This window comes from Plectrocnemia conspersa, unplaced genomic scaffold (assembly GCF_051122295.1).
Source record: "Plectrocnemia conspersa isolate PC_06_02 unplaced genomic scaffold, ASM5112229v1 ptg000003l, whole genome shotgun sequence".
Taxonomy (NCBI): domain Eukaryota; kingdom Metazoa; phylum Arthropoda; class Insecta; order Trichoptera; family Polycentropodidae; genus Plectrocnemia; species Plectrocnemia conspersa.
The window spans coordinates 26,971,652-26,990,548 of NW_028277167.1; the positions used below are offsets into that span (position 1 = coordinate 26,971,652).

Consider the following 18,897-nt stretch of genomic DNA (forward strand, 5'->3'; position numbering starts at 1 on the left):
TAGTGTGTGGGTTTCAACAATAACTATTAAAAATTTGCAAAACGACAATGGTTTGGTTGCAAAACAGAATTCAGCATTTGAACGGATAGACTTTAATAAGCTTCGAGACGTCTGAAAAAATAATGATGGCCTCGCATCGAATTAGTATTTTTTTAATTATCATTTGTAATTATCGGTCGGTCTCTCAAAATGGGAAACCCCTTGAAACTTAAGCTTTCACAAAGAAATTGTGTAATGCGATGAACTGTAAATTTGCCATTCATCCAAGCTTTCCCTTGAGAAATTGTGAGGCCTGTTTATATTTATATATAGATTTTGTTTTGGCCAAAACTTGGCGGCACTTGAGTAGCACTGGCGTGATTAAAATAAATAAATTTAGAAGTATAATTTTTCAAATTTTATTGATAAACTTACAATAATCATTATATTCAATTTTTATTAAAATAGCGTTTAATTAGACTGATCATAGATACCATTTTTAACAAGACGTGCAGTTATCCTCTGTTCCAGCCATCTTATTGTCGGGGCGGGCCAAAAAATGCTCAGCATCCCGGGCTCTAAAAAAATGTTAAAAAAATATTTGCTTAAAAACTATCTCGAATTATTTAATGGGAAGGACAAATTCATGAAAGCTAAAAAAATGTAAGTGTAAGTGAAGCCGAAAACCTTGGATTATCGATTATTCAGCGTTCGCAGCTTTTCTTATGACTCCATTTGGCGCATTTTGCATCTGGACTTGCACCCACACCCATATAAAATTCAGATAACACAAGAAACAAAGTCCAGAAACCATGGACTCCATTTATTTTAATATTACTTGACGATACCAGACTCTGAATAAAGATGAAATAATTGAATATTTTATTATATGTATGTGTTATTTTATAGTAGCTAAATTAAATGCATGAATCAATTTTTGTGTAAATTAGTTATTTATTGCAGTGCTTCCCAAATTGGGGGCCACGTAGGATTTTTCGCGAGGGCCGCAAAAAGATTCAGTAGAAAGTACAAATATTAATTTATGAATATATTTCCACATTACATATTTAGGGAATGTATATAATTAAGTCTGTTAAATAATAACACATTATATAAAACATATTTATATACACAGAGAAGATGATGTAAGCGCATGTGCAGGAATATTGCGTATTATAAATATGTGTATTTTAATTGTAATAATTACTGCCAAATAAACCCATTAACTGGAAAAAAAAAATTTAGGGGCCGGGAATTAATTATGTTGGATTTAGGGGGCCGTGACATGAAAGTAATTGGGAAGCACTGATTTATTACATGTATTTTGTTTTCAACAAAGTTAATCAATTACATTTAATTATGTACTTAAACAATCGTTTTATTAAAATTGTGAAATGCCTGTCAGTAGTGTATTTTTATGTATAAATGTAATAATTTGCTAGGTATATTTATAGACTACTTTATAAGATATTAAAAATATTAATTCAAACAGCAACATAATAATTTATCTAACACAGATATACAAAAAATAAATGATTATTTTCGGTTTTGCATTTGGGGAGAGGGGGGGTAGATCTGTGTGAGATTGCTAATAAATTATTACATTATAAAAAAATAAAATTATGTTAATATATTACAAAATCTAATAAAAAAGTAATATTTATAATTTAAAGAGCTATTTTTATATTTATAACACATTTTACACAATTAGTCATTGTGACGCATATGGTTGGAAAATGTTGCGTTATGACCAAACGTCTATAGCAACGAAAAAATTTCTGTCAATGGCGAAAATTGCACATTTTGCGTGTGGATTTGAATGAGTGCAGCGGGAGCTGCGCCCCCGGTCAAGCGCAACAACGTAAGTAGACCCAAGGGGCTTAGGCCCCTTTTATCTTATCTTTAAACATCGCGACAAAACCGAGATAAATTCATATAAAGAGAGTTCTTTATGTTTGATAATACGAAATTCGGTTGAAATATGACTGATATATTTGTTTGTTTGTTCACAACATTTGAATGTTTATATATGTTTAATGATTTCGATCAGATCACTTTAATTCATCTAGCATTGTTTTTGTTATCTGAAGTTATATAAACAAGTTTGTTTGATCTATAAATAATAACATTTCGTGACATTCCTACATAATTACAATTATGTATGTTTGAAATTTGACTAAAATTATCTCCTCTTTTTAATATGAAAAATAATTAAATATTTATTATTTGCAACCAGTCCGTAATATAAATATGACATTTATGTATGACAAAACCTATAATTTCAACAATTTAATGTGCTAATCATAAGCCAAACGCATAATTAACACTCAATATAAATGATATATACACTCAATAGTTTATATAGATTATAATAATATATTTATCTATAAAATATCAATAAAACACGCCTTGAATCAACACCGTCAACTATGTGTTATCTTATCGTGTTACATCTTAAGAAATTCATTTTTATTGCATCACATTAATAGATAAAATTGTGTTTTTACACACAGTGTTCCAAACTAATTTATGAACCAAAGTAGGAAGTGTCTTATGACATTTTTATTGCCTGGATATACATATATGTCATTGTATAATTGATTTCTTATTCAAACTTGGCACCAACGATCAACCTGGCGATCTGAATCAATTAAAATGTTATAAACACTTGTCACATTCTAATTGAGTGTCGATTATAATCAATTTCACTTATATTTATAAATATTATTTGGCAAAGCTACAATCTATTTATATTTAGCTTGTCTTATCAATAACGGGATAATCTTGTAATCCTTACTATTTTTTAAGAACAAATGCCGCGGTTTATTTTGTCAAACATTTGCACTCTTGTATCTATTTGAAGATTCTGAAAACAATTTCCAGAGCAAATGTTTTTAGAATCTTATCGCTGAATCTTATCACTTTAATGCAAACGTTACATATATTTTGCAAACAGAGGGTTCAATAACTGAAGCACTTTCTTCATTTGAAAAATCATTTATTTGTAAAGTAGTATGTCAATTTTTTTTAACAATTATTTTCTATTTTTAAATTGACGTTATGATAATTTTTCATATCAAATGTTATTTATTTTGTATAATTATTTTATTAACTATTATTTAATCCGTTTAAAAATCCTGTGAGGGTTCATAAAAGTAGTATACATACATTAACCAAAAGTTGCATGTAGGAATTACCTATAGAATTTTTTTATTAAATATTGTTGTATTTTATAAAATCAGATAGTATACTATTATATATACACATAAAACTACTAGCAAAAAAATATTTAAATAAATTTAGCCAAGTTTACAATCATTAATAAAGTATTTATTACTTTACTAGCTAATAACTTTATTAATTGCATACATTAATTTGACATTAACATTTAAAATTAGTACTTTTTTACATAGAATATGTGTCCACACAGTTTTATGGCATTTATTGTGTCAATAATATTGTTTAAAATATCTCACTGCACAGCTTAACGTATTATAATAATTCTTCTTTGAAAATATTGTTAGATTTATCAATATCTGTCTTCCTCTTTTAACGATATTTTATATAATATTTAAAAATATAAACGAAATAACGATATAGATCATTACTGTATGACTCAAATTATAGTATAGAGTTAATTCGTAAGCGTTAATGAACGCTGTCATTTATTTTTTTGAAATGTAGTTTATTAATTAATGTAATATTACCATTATGTTAAGATGTTCCTAATTTATTTTAATAAATTATTTTTTACGGTTCTTAAACTATGCTGCTGTCTCAAAAATGCTTTTATAGATATTCCCCGGAAATAGTTCGAAAGAGAACCTTCGAAAAATTTATTTATTTAGATACATTTTCTAAGACCACTGGATAGTATATTTACAAAGTTTTATATTTATTTACTTTTATGTCCTAAAAAATATGGGATTAGCAAATTTTAAAACCATTCATAAAATTATATATGTACATAAAAGTTGTTAATATTAAAAATAATAAAACAAATTTGAATATGCATACCTATTAAATAACATATGTATAGTGTATTGATTTTAGTGACATGGAAAACTAAAAATAGATTTATGTAGGAAAAGTTTCATATTTTCCTTTAGCTAATGATAAAAACCAAATGTCATGAATTCATATATGTATAAAAAAAACATATTTTACGACAGTTGATTTGACAAAACCATTGATTTATGTTTAAGTCTCTAAAACGTTTTCAAGGCCGATTTGTATGTATTAAATTTTAAAGAAGCTCTATTTATAGTTTTATAGTTGTTCAATCGATTACAGAATTACGTATTATAGATTATGTACATGCATACAATATTTGATATAGCAAAAGTAAAATATTTTATATAGGAAAACTAATTGTAAAAATAAAAGAATTAGAAGCCATAGTGTTTTAGACAATAGAGTGAATGTATTGTTTCAAATGTTAAATATTACGTTATATTTTTACAGTCAATTTTATATAGAAATATCCTAACATACAAATATTTCAATCTATACCATAAGTTCTTCATTAGGCAGCGTACCAGATAAATATATTTTTTCCCCAAAATTAAGGAAAAATACGTTGTTTATTTTCCACGCAGCGAAAAAATTGATATTTTTCCTAAAAATGTATTGTTTGTTTAAAGATTTTTTACAATTTTGTTACATTGATTTAAAAAAAATTCCAAGCCCTCGCCTTTATCGCGTGTCCGACGTTTTGGCCCTGGTTGCGAGTAAGTGCTCAAGTTATTGTACAAGATTATAGTCAGGTTCGTTACTAATTATACATATTAAAATAATAAAAAAATACCAATAATATTAATGTGACCCTTTTCACATATCAATCAATGAAACATTAATTCGTTTTTATATAAAACTCTTATACCTCGACTAAAGGTAATCAACATTTTGAGACATATATAAAAATATATAAGTCTCAATTTTTATATTATATTTTCTTGAAGCATTGCTGTGGAACTTTTCGGAAAAATCAAAATAAAAAATTCAATTTTATTTTTTCATATACATACATAAGTGAAAACGATTTTTGTGAACAAGATAACTGCCATAGATTTTTTTCGGATTTCCATAAAAGTTTACTGTAAAAATGACCTTATAAATATCTCAGCTAGATTAATTGGCTAGCCTAATATCATGTTCCAAAACATCGGTTATTCAAAAAAAAAAAAAAACATTCTATAATACGAATTGAAATAGAATACTATGTTATGCATAAAAAAATATACCCAGAAGAAAGGACGTTAATTTTAATGAAAAGTATTTTACCAATAAAAAAAATATTTTTCAATATTAATCCATTGACTAATGAAACGTGTTGTTCAGCGTTTATTATTTGGCAAAAAAATTGTTGTGCAATGTTATCTTCAAGCTATATATAGCCTAAGGTGTCAAAAGTATTTTTACTAATAAATTTCAGATTTATGTACGTGTTTTTTTATAACATGACACGTAGCCCAATGCGTTACAACGGGGTAAACACAATTATTGTGACATTAGATTCAAATCCAATTATGTAGATTAGTAAAATCTATTTAGGTAATTACAAATTAATATGAGGGACATAGCTCAATGATTTTTTAATTATTATTTTTTTATGAGCTTTAGAAATTCTAGGGAAAAGTCATATGTAATGATCTATCTGAATTATAATTATGTAATAATCACTAATTACAAAACAGAGCACAAAATAAAATTTTAATGCCGACACGATTTTATTGATTTTGACGTGAATTTTTGACTTCTGAAAAGTGATAATTGTTTTTGCGCCCTCCTATTGTGATAAAATTCTATTTGAATTCAGAAGTTCGTAGTAATATCGGTAAGGATAGCTATCATATGTTTAAAACAAAATACAGACCAACTATAGAGCAATATGCGAGATGCGACGTCTGGTTGTACTTCTTATTCTGCTTATTTTCCTCTGAGGGAAATATTTTAGACTTGAGCTAATAAAGGTTCTGAAACTATAATTCGTTTTAGGTTAGATTTGGGTTTGAACAGAAAATGGACGTGTTTCGCAATTGACAAATTGAGTTTCATATACATTTTAGAGCAGCATATCAGTTAAATTATATTTTTGCTAGTATAAATTTATATCTACATATACTTATAAATAATAAACTTTCATAATCTAATAAGATTAATATACACCTCTTGAATTACTATAAATTAAATTCCATATAATTATAAAAAATAAATTCCAATTTAAATAATATATTTTTTAAATTAATATAATAATATTTATATTATTAATATATAATTTAATTTCTAAAGAAAATTTTGCTAAAATAGAATTTATTTCATATAATACAGAATAATTTATTTTTTTATTTTATTCAATGATTATTATATTATTTGACTGGGGGCAACGCTTATTAAAAAAAACTTTGGACTACAAAGGGTTAAAGTATAAAGGCCCGATCAGGTCGTAAAGTATTAGTAAATGATTTTCAATCCTTAATTTTAGTGCAGATCCCATAAATAAACTTCGTATCATAATTTTAGCAACAAAGCAGAAAATAAGTAAAAACTCTTGAACGGTGAGCTTTGGTGTCATGAAATTCACACAGCTTATTGTGTTCTAAATTTATGAGTTAATGCAATTTTTTATACGATCGAAACTATGAATATATACTATACGATATGCCATACGCGTCTACCCCAAAAAACATATTTTACCGACCCCTGTCATCTGAGTTACAATGCTCAGTATATGTTGAAAATTGACCCAAATATTTCGTGTTGGTGTTTATATTACGTTTGTAATAAAATTTACATTAAATCATATCACCAACACAGACAACGGTGAACTCGATTATTCCACTTCACACCAAATTTACCAGTCTTCAGGCTCTCCCATCTTCCTCCGCGACGACTGCAAACCGCTTGCATACTTCACTGCACTCTTCCCAATCGGTCTTTAGCACTGCTGACATTTATTTCGTGTATATTTATCGCGTGCCACGAACCAGTCACACCAACACCAGTCGCCAGCCGACACTGACGCCAATCCGCGAAACTCGCTCCCACCACAGCGCCGGCTGACTTTAATCGCGAATCGTAACCAAAGAATCGCCCGCAGCGATAGTGATGCCCGCGACTCTGCCGCGAATCGGTCGTCATCCGCCACATGACCAAAACCGACCATGTCCGACGCGTCCAGGAGTCTGCTGCAGCGGACTTCCGACCCAGACATCAGCCCGGAAGATATACCGCTGAGATCCAGATCCATAGACAGAACCATCCTGAGACCCCTATCGAGACTGCTCAGCAAAACACAGTCCCTATCTTCAAACAAATTCGAAAGCATTCCAACAGAAGATCAAGACATAGACACCAACTCTGACAACGAAGCGGACGATCTGAAAGTGTTGAGGGAAGAGCTAAGGTCTAGATTCCAGCCGTTGAGGAGAGAATCGGTAACAGCTCCTCCGTCTCCGAGAGCTCTCACGCCCCCGCCGAGAAGACACAAGAGAACTCATCTTCCCCATCTTCCTCATCTGCCTCACCTGCCTCACATCCCCCATCTGATAGCGTGGAAGGAACTTCGCGGAAGATGGGGCTCGGAAAACGTGACTCACAGGGCTAACGAGGTATATGATGTCATTTGTTATACGTGTGCAATTTTTTTCGTGATAACATTAACGGTACGCGTAAAAAAACTGTGTGAATATCTTAAATGTGATATCAACTTCCGGTAGCATCGTGGATACAAACTGATCCAAACACATTCAGGTACAAACAATAGCAAATATTATACAGGGGTGTGACAAAATAATTGGACCAGACAGTATTTTTCATATGTTTATAGTTTCTACACACTTTTATGTAATTTAAAAAAGTAAAAATAATATTATACAACCAACAATTTATTTTTGCACATTTTTAATTTAAAATGATAATATCTAGTAGCACCACCTTTCTCTTTTATTACTTCGAGTACTCTTCTATTCAATTTTTTTCAAAATAACACTTGTATACGATAGATTTAAGAACTGCACAACATTTTTTTATTCAACTTACTGCACCAAAGCGATATTTGTTTAGGCATTTTATGGTTTTTTTTTGTCGCAATGGCACCAAGCCCTTTTGATTGGAGCTCAGTTATATGTTTGTTAAATTTAATAAGTCTGGAGTTCAAGTGTATATCCAGGCATTTAACTCTCGCAAAGTTTTCAAGGAATTTTTGTAGTTTAACTTCAATATTTTTAAGATCACGTGTCGTCAGCGTACATTAATAGTTTAATGTTTTTTTCAAATTGGAATATTATTAGTATATAAAATGAAGAGAAACGATCCAAGTATACTTCCCTGAGGTACACCAGCTGGTATTTTACGCGGTATCGAAAATGTATTATTTAGTGAAACAACATAGCTTCCATTCTTCATGTAAGATCGTAAAATGTGGATAATTTAATAGGGAGTTCCGTATTTTAAAAGTTTGTACATTAATTCGTCTTGCCATACTATATCAAAGGCCTTTTCTATATCTAGCAATAAAAAACCAGAACTTTTTTTTATAATCAAATCGAGGGAGCTGGATCTTGCATAAATATACTTATTGTTTTTCATATTTTTATCAATAAAATATGGTTTAAAATATATTGTTATAACGATTTTTACGTTTAACATTCTTATAAATTTCTTATAAAGTTCTCTTAGATATTTCGATCAAATTAGCTGTTACATCTTCATTTGTAACCTGTCTTTGGCACATCATAAACACATTTTTTTAATAAATATATTATCATCTATGATCGAAATTTTCGCTGTGCGCAATATCTGTTTGCGCAATAATCGAACCCTCGCATATATTTTAATAACAAGTGAACTATTGGGTTGATGCGAAACTCTTACGTTTTTTATATGAAATGAAAACATTTTTTTAAAACTTTTCTATTGATTTAATTTTTTAATTTCCATTGGTTCTTATAACAATCTCCCACCTTTTTATCAACTTATTAGTACCATTGGAGTAAAACGTTGATCTTGATGCAAAAAAATGCTTTAAGGGATGTTTTTAACTGCTCTATTGCATCATTTTTCTAATTCAATTCATTTAGCTTATGTTAGGTCATCATCGCCACATATGGCCGTGCGTTATCGTGACGAAATACTACCACTTTTCTATGTTAAATCAAATTTAGTCTATATTTTTCAAATGTGATTTTAATTTGATCAATTGTTGACAATATCTAATTGTTTGATAACGTTTTTTCAATTTTCGTTTGCGAAATAATCCGGTCATCAAAAGCAGGTGGGCGAGGCACCACCGGCCGTTGTCTTCCCGTCGAGTCCCCAAAAAAATAGTGCTACTCTCAGCCACTGTCACGTCTGTGTTAACGAGTGTCGCCAAGTTTTAGTGATAATAAATGAATAAATAGTCCCCAACAGTAGTTTTTGATAAAATATTTAAAAAAAATTAATTTCGCAGCTCATTTTCTTATATTTTTTTATATTAAATTTTCACTTTCATTCTTTGAAAAGTACCTCCAATTTATGATGCACATATCGCCATGTAAGTAAATTAAAATAGGTATAATAATAATTAAATACGTATTAGAATTTTCCAAAATAGATTTTTCATTCAAAATAAAACTTCCCCGATGAGATCTCAATAAATTTCCTCCTTTTCTTTCATTATTTTTATATAAAATTACAAAAACACTTTAATGAAAAAAAAACAACATTATTCCAAAAAAATAGGGTAGGGTTGCCAAAAATATTTCACAAGATCGTTTCGACTGTGGCACTGGGTGGGTGTAATGAAGAGAGGGAGTAATGGTAAATGAAAAGTCTAATCAAGGGGTACGGGAGAGAAAAAACGTTGAGAACTACTGTACTAGAATATGTGATAGAAACTGAAAATGAAAAATATATTAACTGCACTCTTTTATTAGAGCCAAATAAACTAGACGTGTTTGCCATTTGGCTTTCAGTTTCGTTCGTTTTTTTATGTATTTTTTTTTATCGAAAATTACTTCAAATGTTTCACGAATATGATGAAGAATTAGGTAATTCGTTTAAGTCCTTCATAAAAAATATCGATACCAATTTCTAAATAAATATTATTGTAATGTCTTGATTATAACTGAAGTATACTTTTGGAACTAATGACTAACTTTAATTTAAAACACCTGATCCATACTAAAGAATAAACTGATTTACTCAACAACTGTCAACCAGTCAAAGAGTTATATTGTTATTTTGTGGATCAACAATAATTAAAAGTACACAAACATCAACACAAGTAAATGACTTATAGAATGATATTTTTTGATTCGCGTAAATCACCCTGATCCACAAAAAGGGTGGTAAATGTATCAAGAACTATAGACTATAGCCATAATCATTGTTGATAGTCTTTTAAAACCTAGATTGACTTAGTCTCAGGGCTTACCCGAGGGGCAGACGGTCGTCTGGGGCGCTAGCTCCAGAGAGAAGCCAAAAAATTAAAATAAACGTGTAACATTTCATTCAAACAGTGTTACTAAAAAAAATCTAGAAGTGCTTAGTGAGCGTATATGCAACCGCATACACACGATAAGAGACCACTCAAAATCATTTTGTAGAGGTAGCGAATGATATTTAAAAATAATCTTTATTTATTTAAGCTTGTAAATGCTATAATAACACACCTTTTTTATCGTGACTTTATTTATAAATTATTTTTGACAACATGTCAATTGCACTGAGGTGCAAAATATGTTATAAATAATAACATTTTTAAATATATATGGATATATTAATTTTTCATTTAATAAAAATAAATAGTATATTTTTAAAGTTAGCATAGCAAAGGGTTGAAAAATATTTTGTTAGCTCCCCTTATAGTAGAGAGACTCCATCCAATACTTACTATTATGCAAGTGCCAACAGCTCGCGCGTGACGTCATCAGAGCGAGGGTTACCAATCTAATTTTCAATTCCGTTTTTTAATATAAGAATATTGTAATATTTATAAATATTTTTAGTAAAAATAAATACATATAATTATAAATATTGCAGTTCTGTGTTATTTGTGCTTAAATTAAAACAAAAGATAACTTTACGTGATCTTTATTTAGTGAGGACTCAAACATGTATGTATATAACAAAAAAAAACATTTTAACTACATACTTTAAAACATAAATTATTTTTGTTTGTAATTATATGCTTTTACATTTATGCGGGATTTTCTAAAATGATTTTTATTTGTTATATAATAGATTTCTCAATGCTCTACTTTAAGCTTAAAAGTAAGAGCATATAGTAAATTAGTTCAATCACTTATTGACATCTCTTTCTCTATTTTTAAAGATTAAATCTATGCGAGCTTGAACGTTTTTAAACTGTTCACTGTCCATTGATTGCCCTGATACTCGTGACGTCACGACAAAGTTGAGGCTGAACTGTTTGGCCTTTATAATTGTATATAGCCGGTGTTTCTGCACCCTGTCGCTCTTCTATACACATATATGTAAATTTATTAAATAATTATAATACGATTAACAACTACCATGCACTTATTTTGATTTACTATAGATTTTAAAATGCTTTTATTATAAGTAATTAAAATTATTATAAATTTTAGGCTCGTATTTTTCGGGCCAGAATTTTTACTTTAATAGTAGATGGTCAGCATTTATATTAAATGGTTAGACTTTAAATTGGACCGATCAGATAAAACATTAAGTCTAATTAATCCTCACGACGTTATAGACCTATATATATGTTAATGGCTATACATACTTTAGACTAGCTTCACAAATAAATGTTTAAAAGTCTGATTGTCCACAAGGGTAATAATAGTAAATCGCCCCTGAATCTTAACTTTTGCTAGATACCAATCGCCAGAATTCTAAATCTGGCCAACACCATCGATCCGATCGCGTTTCTATAGTGAAAAACTTTTAGCGAAGGACAGAGTTTCAGGTGTGTAAAATATTTGCGTGTATCTTCTTTTGAAACAAAAAAGACTTGCGTGATGACAGCTGATCATCATATTATTAATTAATTAATACATTTCCCCCTTGTCACGTCGCATCTGTTATCTATGTAGTATTTTAATTATTTCAATGACCCCATTGACGTCACACATGTGACGGATCCGCGCAATCAATTTAGCAATGGTATACCACCATTGTAATTTCAAAGTCGCACTTCTCATTAAAAACGGCTTGATTAAGTGGCCGTGCAGTGCAAATATTATAGTTTATGTAATTTTAGCGAAGGACAGAGTTTCAGGTGTGTAAAATATTTGCGTGTATCTTCTTTTGAAACAAAAAAGACTTGCGTGATGACAGCTGATCATCATATTATTAATTAATTAATACATTTCCCCCTTGTCACGTCGCATCTGTTATCTATGTAGTATTTTAATTATTTCAATGACCCCATTGACGTCACACATGTGAAGGATCCGCGCAATCAATTTAGCAATGGTATACCACCATTGTAATTTCAAAGTCGCACTTCTCATTAAAAACGGCTTGATTAAGTGGCCGTGCAGTGCAAATATTATAGTTTATGTAATTGCAAGAAAGGTAATGATCCGCCTTCAATTAAAACCAATGACAAACTGTTTAGCAGATGTGTACTTTTTAATTTAAAGTGTGAGTTAAATGCTGTAACCTTAGAGCAAACGCCACATTTACTATTTGAGTAACAATAAATCATGTATTGAGTAGTGATGTTTGAATCGTTAAGTAATGTTATAGTATATATTATATTTAAAAAAAACTTCATTATACAATCAAAAAATATTATCTAGGATGAGAAATATTCAGATGACAATACAAAAATTTATTATATAGACTCATTTTTTTGTGTAACGAAATTGTATTATGCTTAATGAAGCATATAAGACGATGTTGCAAAAAAACAAAACAGAACAATAAGACCCTATATTTTGTTTCATTTAACAGAGTCACTTTGAGGCTTATACGTTCCATCTCGACGTCTTCAAATTGTTATCGCTATACATACATAAACGATAACGATTGGTAAATTATTGATTTTGATAGCTTATAACTTTTACTACCTCAGCATAAACAAAATATAATATTTATAATTTAAAATATTGAAAGGAGTAATGATAAGTATGTTAAACGTATATCTGCATTTCTGCGTGGGGCGGGCGTACATCCAAAGTTGTTACATCTTTTTCACTTATGAATGACGAAATATACCTCAAAGTGACTCTGTTAAAAGAAACGAAGTATTAATATCCCTATCTGTATATTATCTATCTGTATTATTATCACTATCTATACACTATAAATCACTATCGACACTATTTTATTGCTTTTGACGTGAATTTTTGCCTTCCGTGAAGTGATAATTGTTTTTTCGCTTTCCTGTTGACCGAAATTCGGTTCGAATATACTTTAATCGGCTCTTTTATATTAGAAGTCCATAGTAATATCAGTAAAGATAGCTATCATATTTTTAAAACATAGTGTAATATCGAAATGTAGACAAACTGTGTAGCAATATGCGAGATACTTATTTTTCAGCCTTTTTTCCCCTGAGATATATATTTTAGACTCGATCCAATGAAATTTATAAAATTATAATTAGTTTTAAAACTTTCATTTGGTTAGGTTTGGGTTTGAATAGAAAAAAAAAGTTTCGCAACTGTCAAATTTATTTTCATAGATATTTTAGAGCAACATATTAGCATCTGTCAGTTAATTATATTTTCGCTAGTAGAAATATATATCTACTGGTGAAAATGTATTTAACCCTCACTAGTGAAAATATAACTACATTCACATTTAAATGTGAATAAATAATGATAGGTACGTACAGTCCGTCCAAAATGTGAACGCTCATCGATATAGTATTGGTGAGAAATATGTTAGGGTGACCATATGAAATTACACGTTCAATTAATTTTTCCTTTTTTAATTTAATTTGTTGAGGAAAATGTAAAATATCACTTTCCTGCTTATTTTGTTTATTTATATACATATTTAACTCAAAAACATGAGATCAGTTTTGGAACACTCTCCAGGTTGAATATATGTTTAATATAATATTGAAAAAAATACCAATAGAATATTACAGGAATTGTTTTATTGATTGCAAAATACCACAACATGATAATAATTAATTAAATTTCTAACGTATGGGTTAAAACAGCCCTGATTTAGTATTCGTAACGTTCTCCTATCGGTGTAAACAAATTTGTGAAAAACTGTATATGTATGCATGCATGCGTATACACACCCTTATTTCCAACACAATGATGATGAGCGTTAACATCTTGGATGGACTATAAATGTATATATTACTAATTATGGAAAAGTTGAAATCATACAATTTTTCAAGCACTAGCCAGATAAATTATATTTTCACTAGTAAAAATATATATATCTACCGGGAAAATGTATTCCATTGAAATGACGTATTTAAAAAAATATTTTCGGGATATTTTTTTCAGATTTTCTTTGAGGGATAATTGAGAATTTCTGATTCAGAATTTCAGCGTTTTTAAAGGGGGGGGGGGTTAAAGTTGACTAGTGGTAGTTTTTTTAAAAAAAATTAAAAATACAATTAGAATATTCCATTTTTTGCGCATTATAATTTAAAGGATGAATAAAATGAACCAACTAGTTAAAATTAATTTTATTATTAAATAGTAAACAGTTGTATTTTATCCTTGTTTTTACTTATAACCACTTTATGATTGCAACTAGGAAGCCATGATCCAATGTTTTTTACAACAAAATGAGGAAAAAAATAGTTTAACGCATACTCAAGGTTAACCACAGAAATAAAAAATAACGGAAACACTCACAACTCCTTATTCTTTAGATCAGACTTTAAATAAATATGGTACTCAGTAATCAGATATCTTAGACAAGACACCTTATCACAGTTTTATATTTTGTATCATAATAACGAAATCTGAGATTTCGCCGAGAAATATCTTCGTCATAATTTTACGGTAACGTGAAACGTTTAAAAGTGACTCATTTCGCGAGACATTGGAGCAAAGTAGTCGAGCCTCGAGACCAATCCTATATTTACAAAATATAAAGTATATTTAACAGACAGAAATGATATAGAACAGAATACCACTTCATTGAATGTCTATGTAATACACGATAATTATGATTTTTATAATATTCGTGGTGCTAATGAATTATTTATCACTTACTTTTACCCTTCCGGGTATTTCTCTTTTAGAGCTCACTACCCACTGTGGCACAACAACGATCGCAAATAATGAACATCATTCCGATCGAACACTTGTGCACATACCGATAGAGTCTGTGAATAGACATCTCTCATGGAACGCGTTATATTCGCTTCAAATGATTCGGAACGGAGTATACTGTTTAACGCTTATCGGCTTTATACCCCCACTTGAAAAATTACCGCTGCTCATAAAATAATCATAGCACGCTACTAAATATCTAATCTAATTCCACTACTGCTCGAATTTTCAGTTCATGTTTATAATATTATTTTCTTCACGTAACCTTTAGACTGATTTATACATTATATTGTCGAACACTGGAAGTGCGTACAACGCCACTTTCTACGGTTTTGTGAAAAAGTGGAGCGAAACCTGACTGATAGTACAAAGCAGTTTTCCTCCTTTCTATGTTTCTTTATTCTTGAATGAGTGCTTGCGTATGCTTATAGCTGGTATGGTTGCAAAATAATGAAGGAAATATAAAATTGTCTATCTGTGTACGTACAGTTGGAATTGTTCCAATGAAACAAACACGTGCATGCACTCCATTATGAACGTTATTGATTGTAGTGTATTGCTCAATTTTCTTTTGACCTGAATGAATCTTTGGTTCGCGTTAAAGTGATGTGTAGTTGATCAAATATAAATATATTTATTTATCTATGTCATCATGAAATCTATTGTCCGAAAGACGACGGCGGTATCCTATAACAGTAAAAAAATTATGAGACAGAAGTATTTAAATCGCCGGCGCATAAAGTGGGGGCGTGACGATAACATATTGGTAAGGGTAGTGAAGATTCTTTCAATTCTCGACCATCTCGCCAATTTTAATGGCTTGTGATTGTACCAGACTTTTTATTATTGTCGAGTTCTTATTATATTATAATTATTGAAGTCGTAGAAATATTTTTTTCGATGCAATAAATAATGTCAGTTGCAGCACGTTCATTTTATTCAATTGGCAAGATAATGGATTAGGAGTAAGCAATAGCAATACACTAAGTTCTTAGATTTAACTTGATGAACTACCCTTAAGGTTAGTACCTCTATTATTCTCCCGATCTTTTTGCCTCGATTCTATATTATTGATTGTCTGCTAAATAATTTAAATTCAACATTATATAGACACATTCTCAATGCACATTGGACGATGTCCAGATTCATTATCTATTTATTTAATTATATGATCTATAAACTTATGCAATAACGAGTTAAAGCGGCTCATTTGAGTTATTGACATTGAATTTTTGGGTCATACACTGGCTTCAGCTAAACGCTTAAACTATCAACATTAATTACTGAATAGATTGGTTTTAATTCAAACTAGTTTATGATGTCAGCGTGGATCACTAAATTTAGACGGTGATGATGTATATGCAACTGTTGAAAAATACCTTTATGTTTATTTTTAACCTGTTCGACCCGTAAATGAGAGTGTTTCGATTTTTTCAGATTATATTTAATCATATTTTATACGATGTTTTAAAAATCGATTAATCAAACTTTTTAGCAGGACTATCAAAACATTTTTATATGAACTTGCGTCATGGTAGTGAACAGGTTAAATTTGGCCAAAATGTGCCCGACGATGCGGTACATATAATATTATAAATTACATGATTAAAATTTCGTTGGCGTCGATGAAGTTATTTTTATCCCTCACTATGTGTTGAAAGATCATGCATAAGAGGCTTTATTTTTAGGCATAGTTTTAGATTATGTGCCGTGTATTTATTTTTAATAATATTTTTAAAAATAAAATAAAAAAATGTTCTTAGGCGGCGTAACGAGATTTTTCGATTTACATAATTAAGCCGCGCAATGAGATTTTTTATGTGTGTCTAATGTGACAGAACTAATTTGCGTTCGTGTCACTGTTTCGCGTTAAAACTGACGATTTCAGAGCAGCGGTGCTCAACATTTTACGTCGGCGGACGAGTCGTTCCACTTGTGAACTATAATAGATTACGTCATTCCTGTCTTTTGTAATATTTTAGTTCCGGTTGCGGTTTTGTTACCCATTTAACTAAATGTTAAAAAATATTATTCATTATTAACAGTATACAATTTTAAGATTGAAATATGTTCTAAATAAAAACGAAGAACTTGTTATATAATTATTTTATATATTTGCAGTAATATAATGTACATAATTATTCTTGCAGATTCATCATCTGCGATATTAATCTTGTCCATTTGGCATCCGGTCATTATTTAAAAAACGTGTTCCGTTCAATTAGCTTGTTTTTCTTCGTTACATATAATGAGCGTAATGATTTTTTTACTATAAAATAGCCCTTCCAATTTTTTTTATTATTTTTATAGTATTCTTACCTTGCAGACGTTATTTGTCGCTTATATGTTAAAAGCAGGAGATATGGACAAAAAAATGTTGTACTTCTATATTAAGATCTCTTTAATCTAAGAATATCTGTTATAAACATTTACTATTTAAAGCAGGATTCCATTAGATATTTTAAGAAGTCGTAAAACACACAGCTGGGTATAATGTTATATATACAAAGCCGCCCAAAGCGGTCACTTTTCTACGAATAAAAAGATCTATTCGAAAATCGATTCACGCGATTAAAATTCCGGTCGTTGCGCTGACGAAATTGTATCTAATTCGAAATCACTGTTTTTTGGACTATTAGCTAGTTTTTTATTTATAATATACTATAATAACCTGCCACGAATATTGTAAAAAATGTTACGATGTGTTGTATATTATTTTTAATAACTTGGAACCTAAACAAAAATGTATGTGAAATAGTTACTCCACCCCGAGCAAGCATATGTTTTTACCGTTCTACTTACCTATTTACATATTACATTTTTTTAATATGCTTCTTATAGTTGGAGTTTTAAAGTATATACATACATATAATAAATTTAAGCTTGAAGTATATAATTGCTAATTTTCATCTCGGATTATGGATAACAATTTACATACAATGAAAATTGTTGGTTCTAATCAGGTGCCTATCCGCAAACTATGCAGTTTATTATTTTCACTATCATCCATGTGTGTAATTAAACCACTTGACTGCGACGACAGTGACCCTGAGCTAGAGGTCGATCAGTATAAAAAACAAAAATAGAAACAAAACGCGACAGGCGTCGACAATAACCTCGCGTGATTATATACTAACCCTTATGGGTAAAACATTTTTCGACGCTTGTCATTATTTTATTATGACAATTTTTTCCGCTTTTGGCATTGAAATCAGAGTAGATTTTGACCTCAACGTGCGATATGTGTTTCTGTAATCTGACATTTTTTAATTACTGTAACCTGACCTTTTTTTATTGCACACTAGCGCTCTTGACCGAATGACGAATCTGATCATAGATAAGAACATCATTACGTCTGTGATTCAGTGTCGTGTATCAGTTTTGTGGCATTGGTTTACTGGCTTGTATATATTTTGACCTTAGAATATGCAAAATTTACATTTTTGCTATCGATTCCATTGAAACGTACAGTTTATTATTATAATACGACTTCCTCAACTTAGAGCAGCGTTTCTCAATATTAAATTTAGTAACAGAATCCATTTATATTTTATACGAAATAATCCCGTGGAAATGTTACATTTAAAATGTGCTATTAAAATAATTTATCAGAATTTGCTATATTATATTCTAAAATTCAAACAATGTTTAAAAATAATATATTTCAATAATATGTTCCAAGTCGGGAGCGAAG

The 18,897-nt window shown here is 29.9% G+C and overlaps 1 protein-coding gene and 1 long non-coding RNA gene across 5 annotated transcripts in view; one reads left to right on the forward strand and one right to left on the reverse strand.

Moving 5' to 3' along the window:
• Positions 1–382: 382 nt before the first annotated feature.
• On the reverse strand, positions 383–6,998 carry LOC148237154 (uncharacterized). The gene is made up of 2 exons (XR_015809144.1): positions 6,837–6,998; positions 383–557 (listed from the first exon to the last, which is right to left on the reverse strand). It is a non-coding gene; the product is annotated as an uncharacterized LOC148237154 (long non-coding RNA).
• The window catches only part of Arms (Ankyrin repeat-rich membrane spanning), a 70,503-nt gene continuing 53,291 nt past the window's right edge, over positions 1,686–18,897 (forward strand). For 2 of the 4 annotated variants that reach the window (XM_088183327.1, XM_088183328.1), the window contains exon 1: positions 7,083–7,589. In XM_088183327.1, the coding sequence (XP_088039453.1) occupies positions 7,143–7,589 (447 nt within the window). In that variant the 5' untranslated portion in view covers positions 7,083–7,142. Of the gene's footprint in view, positions 1,841–7,082; positions 7,590–18,897 lie in introns of those variants that run through there. The other 2 variants (XM_088183331.1, XM_088183337.1) reach the window with 2 other exon arrangements.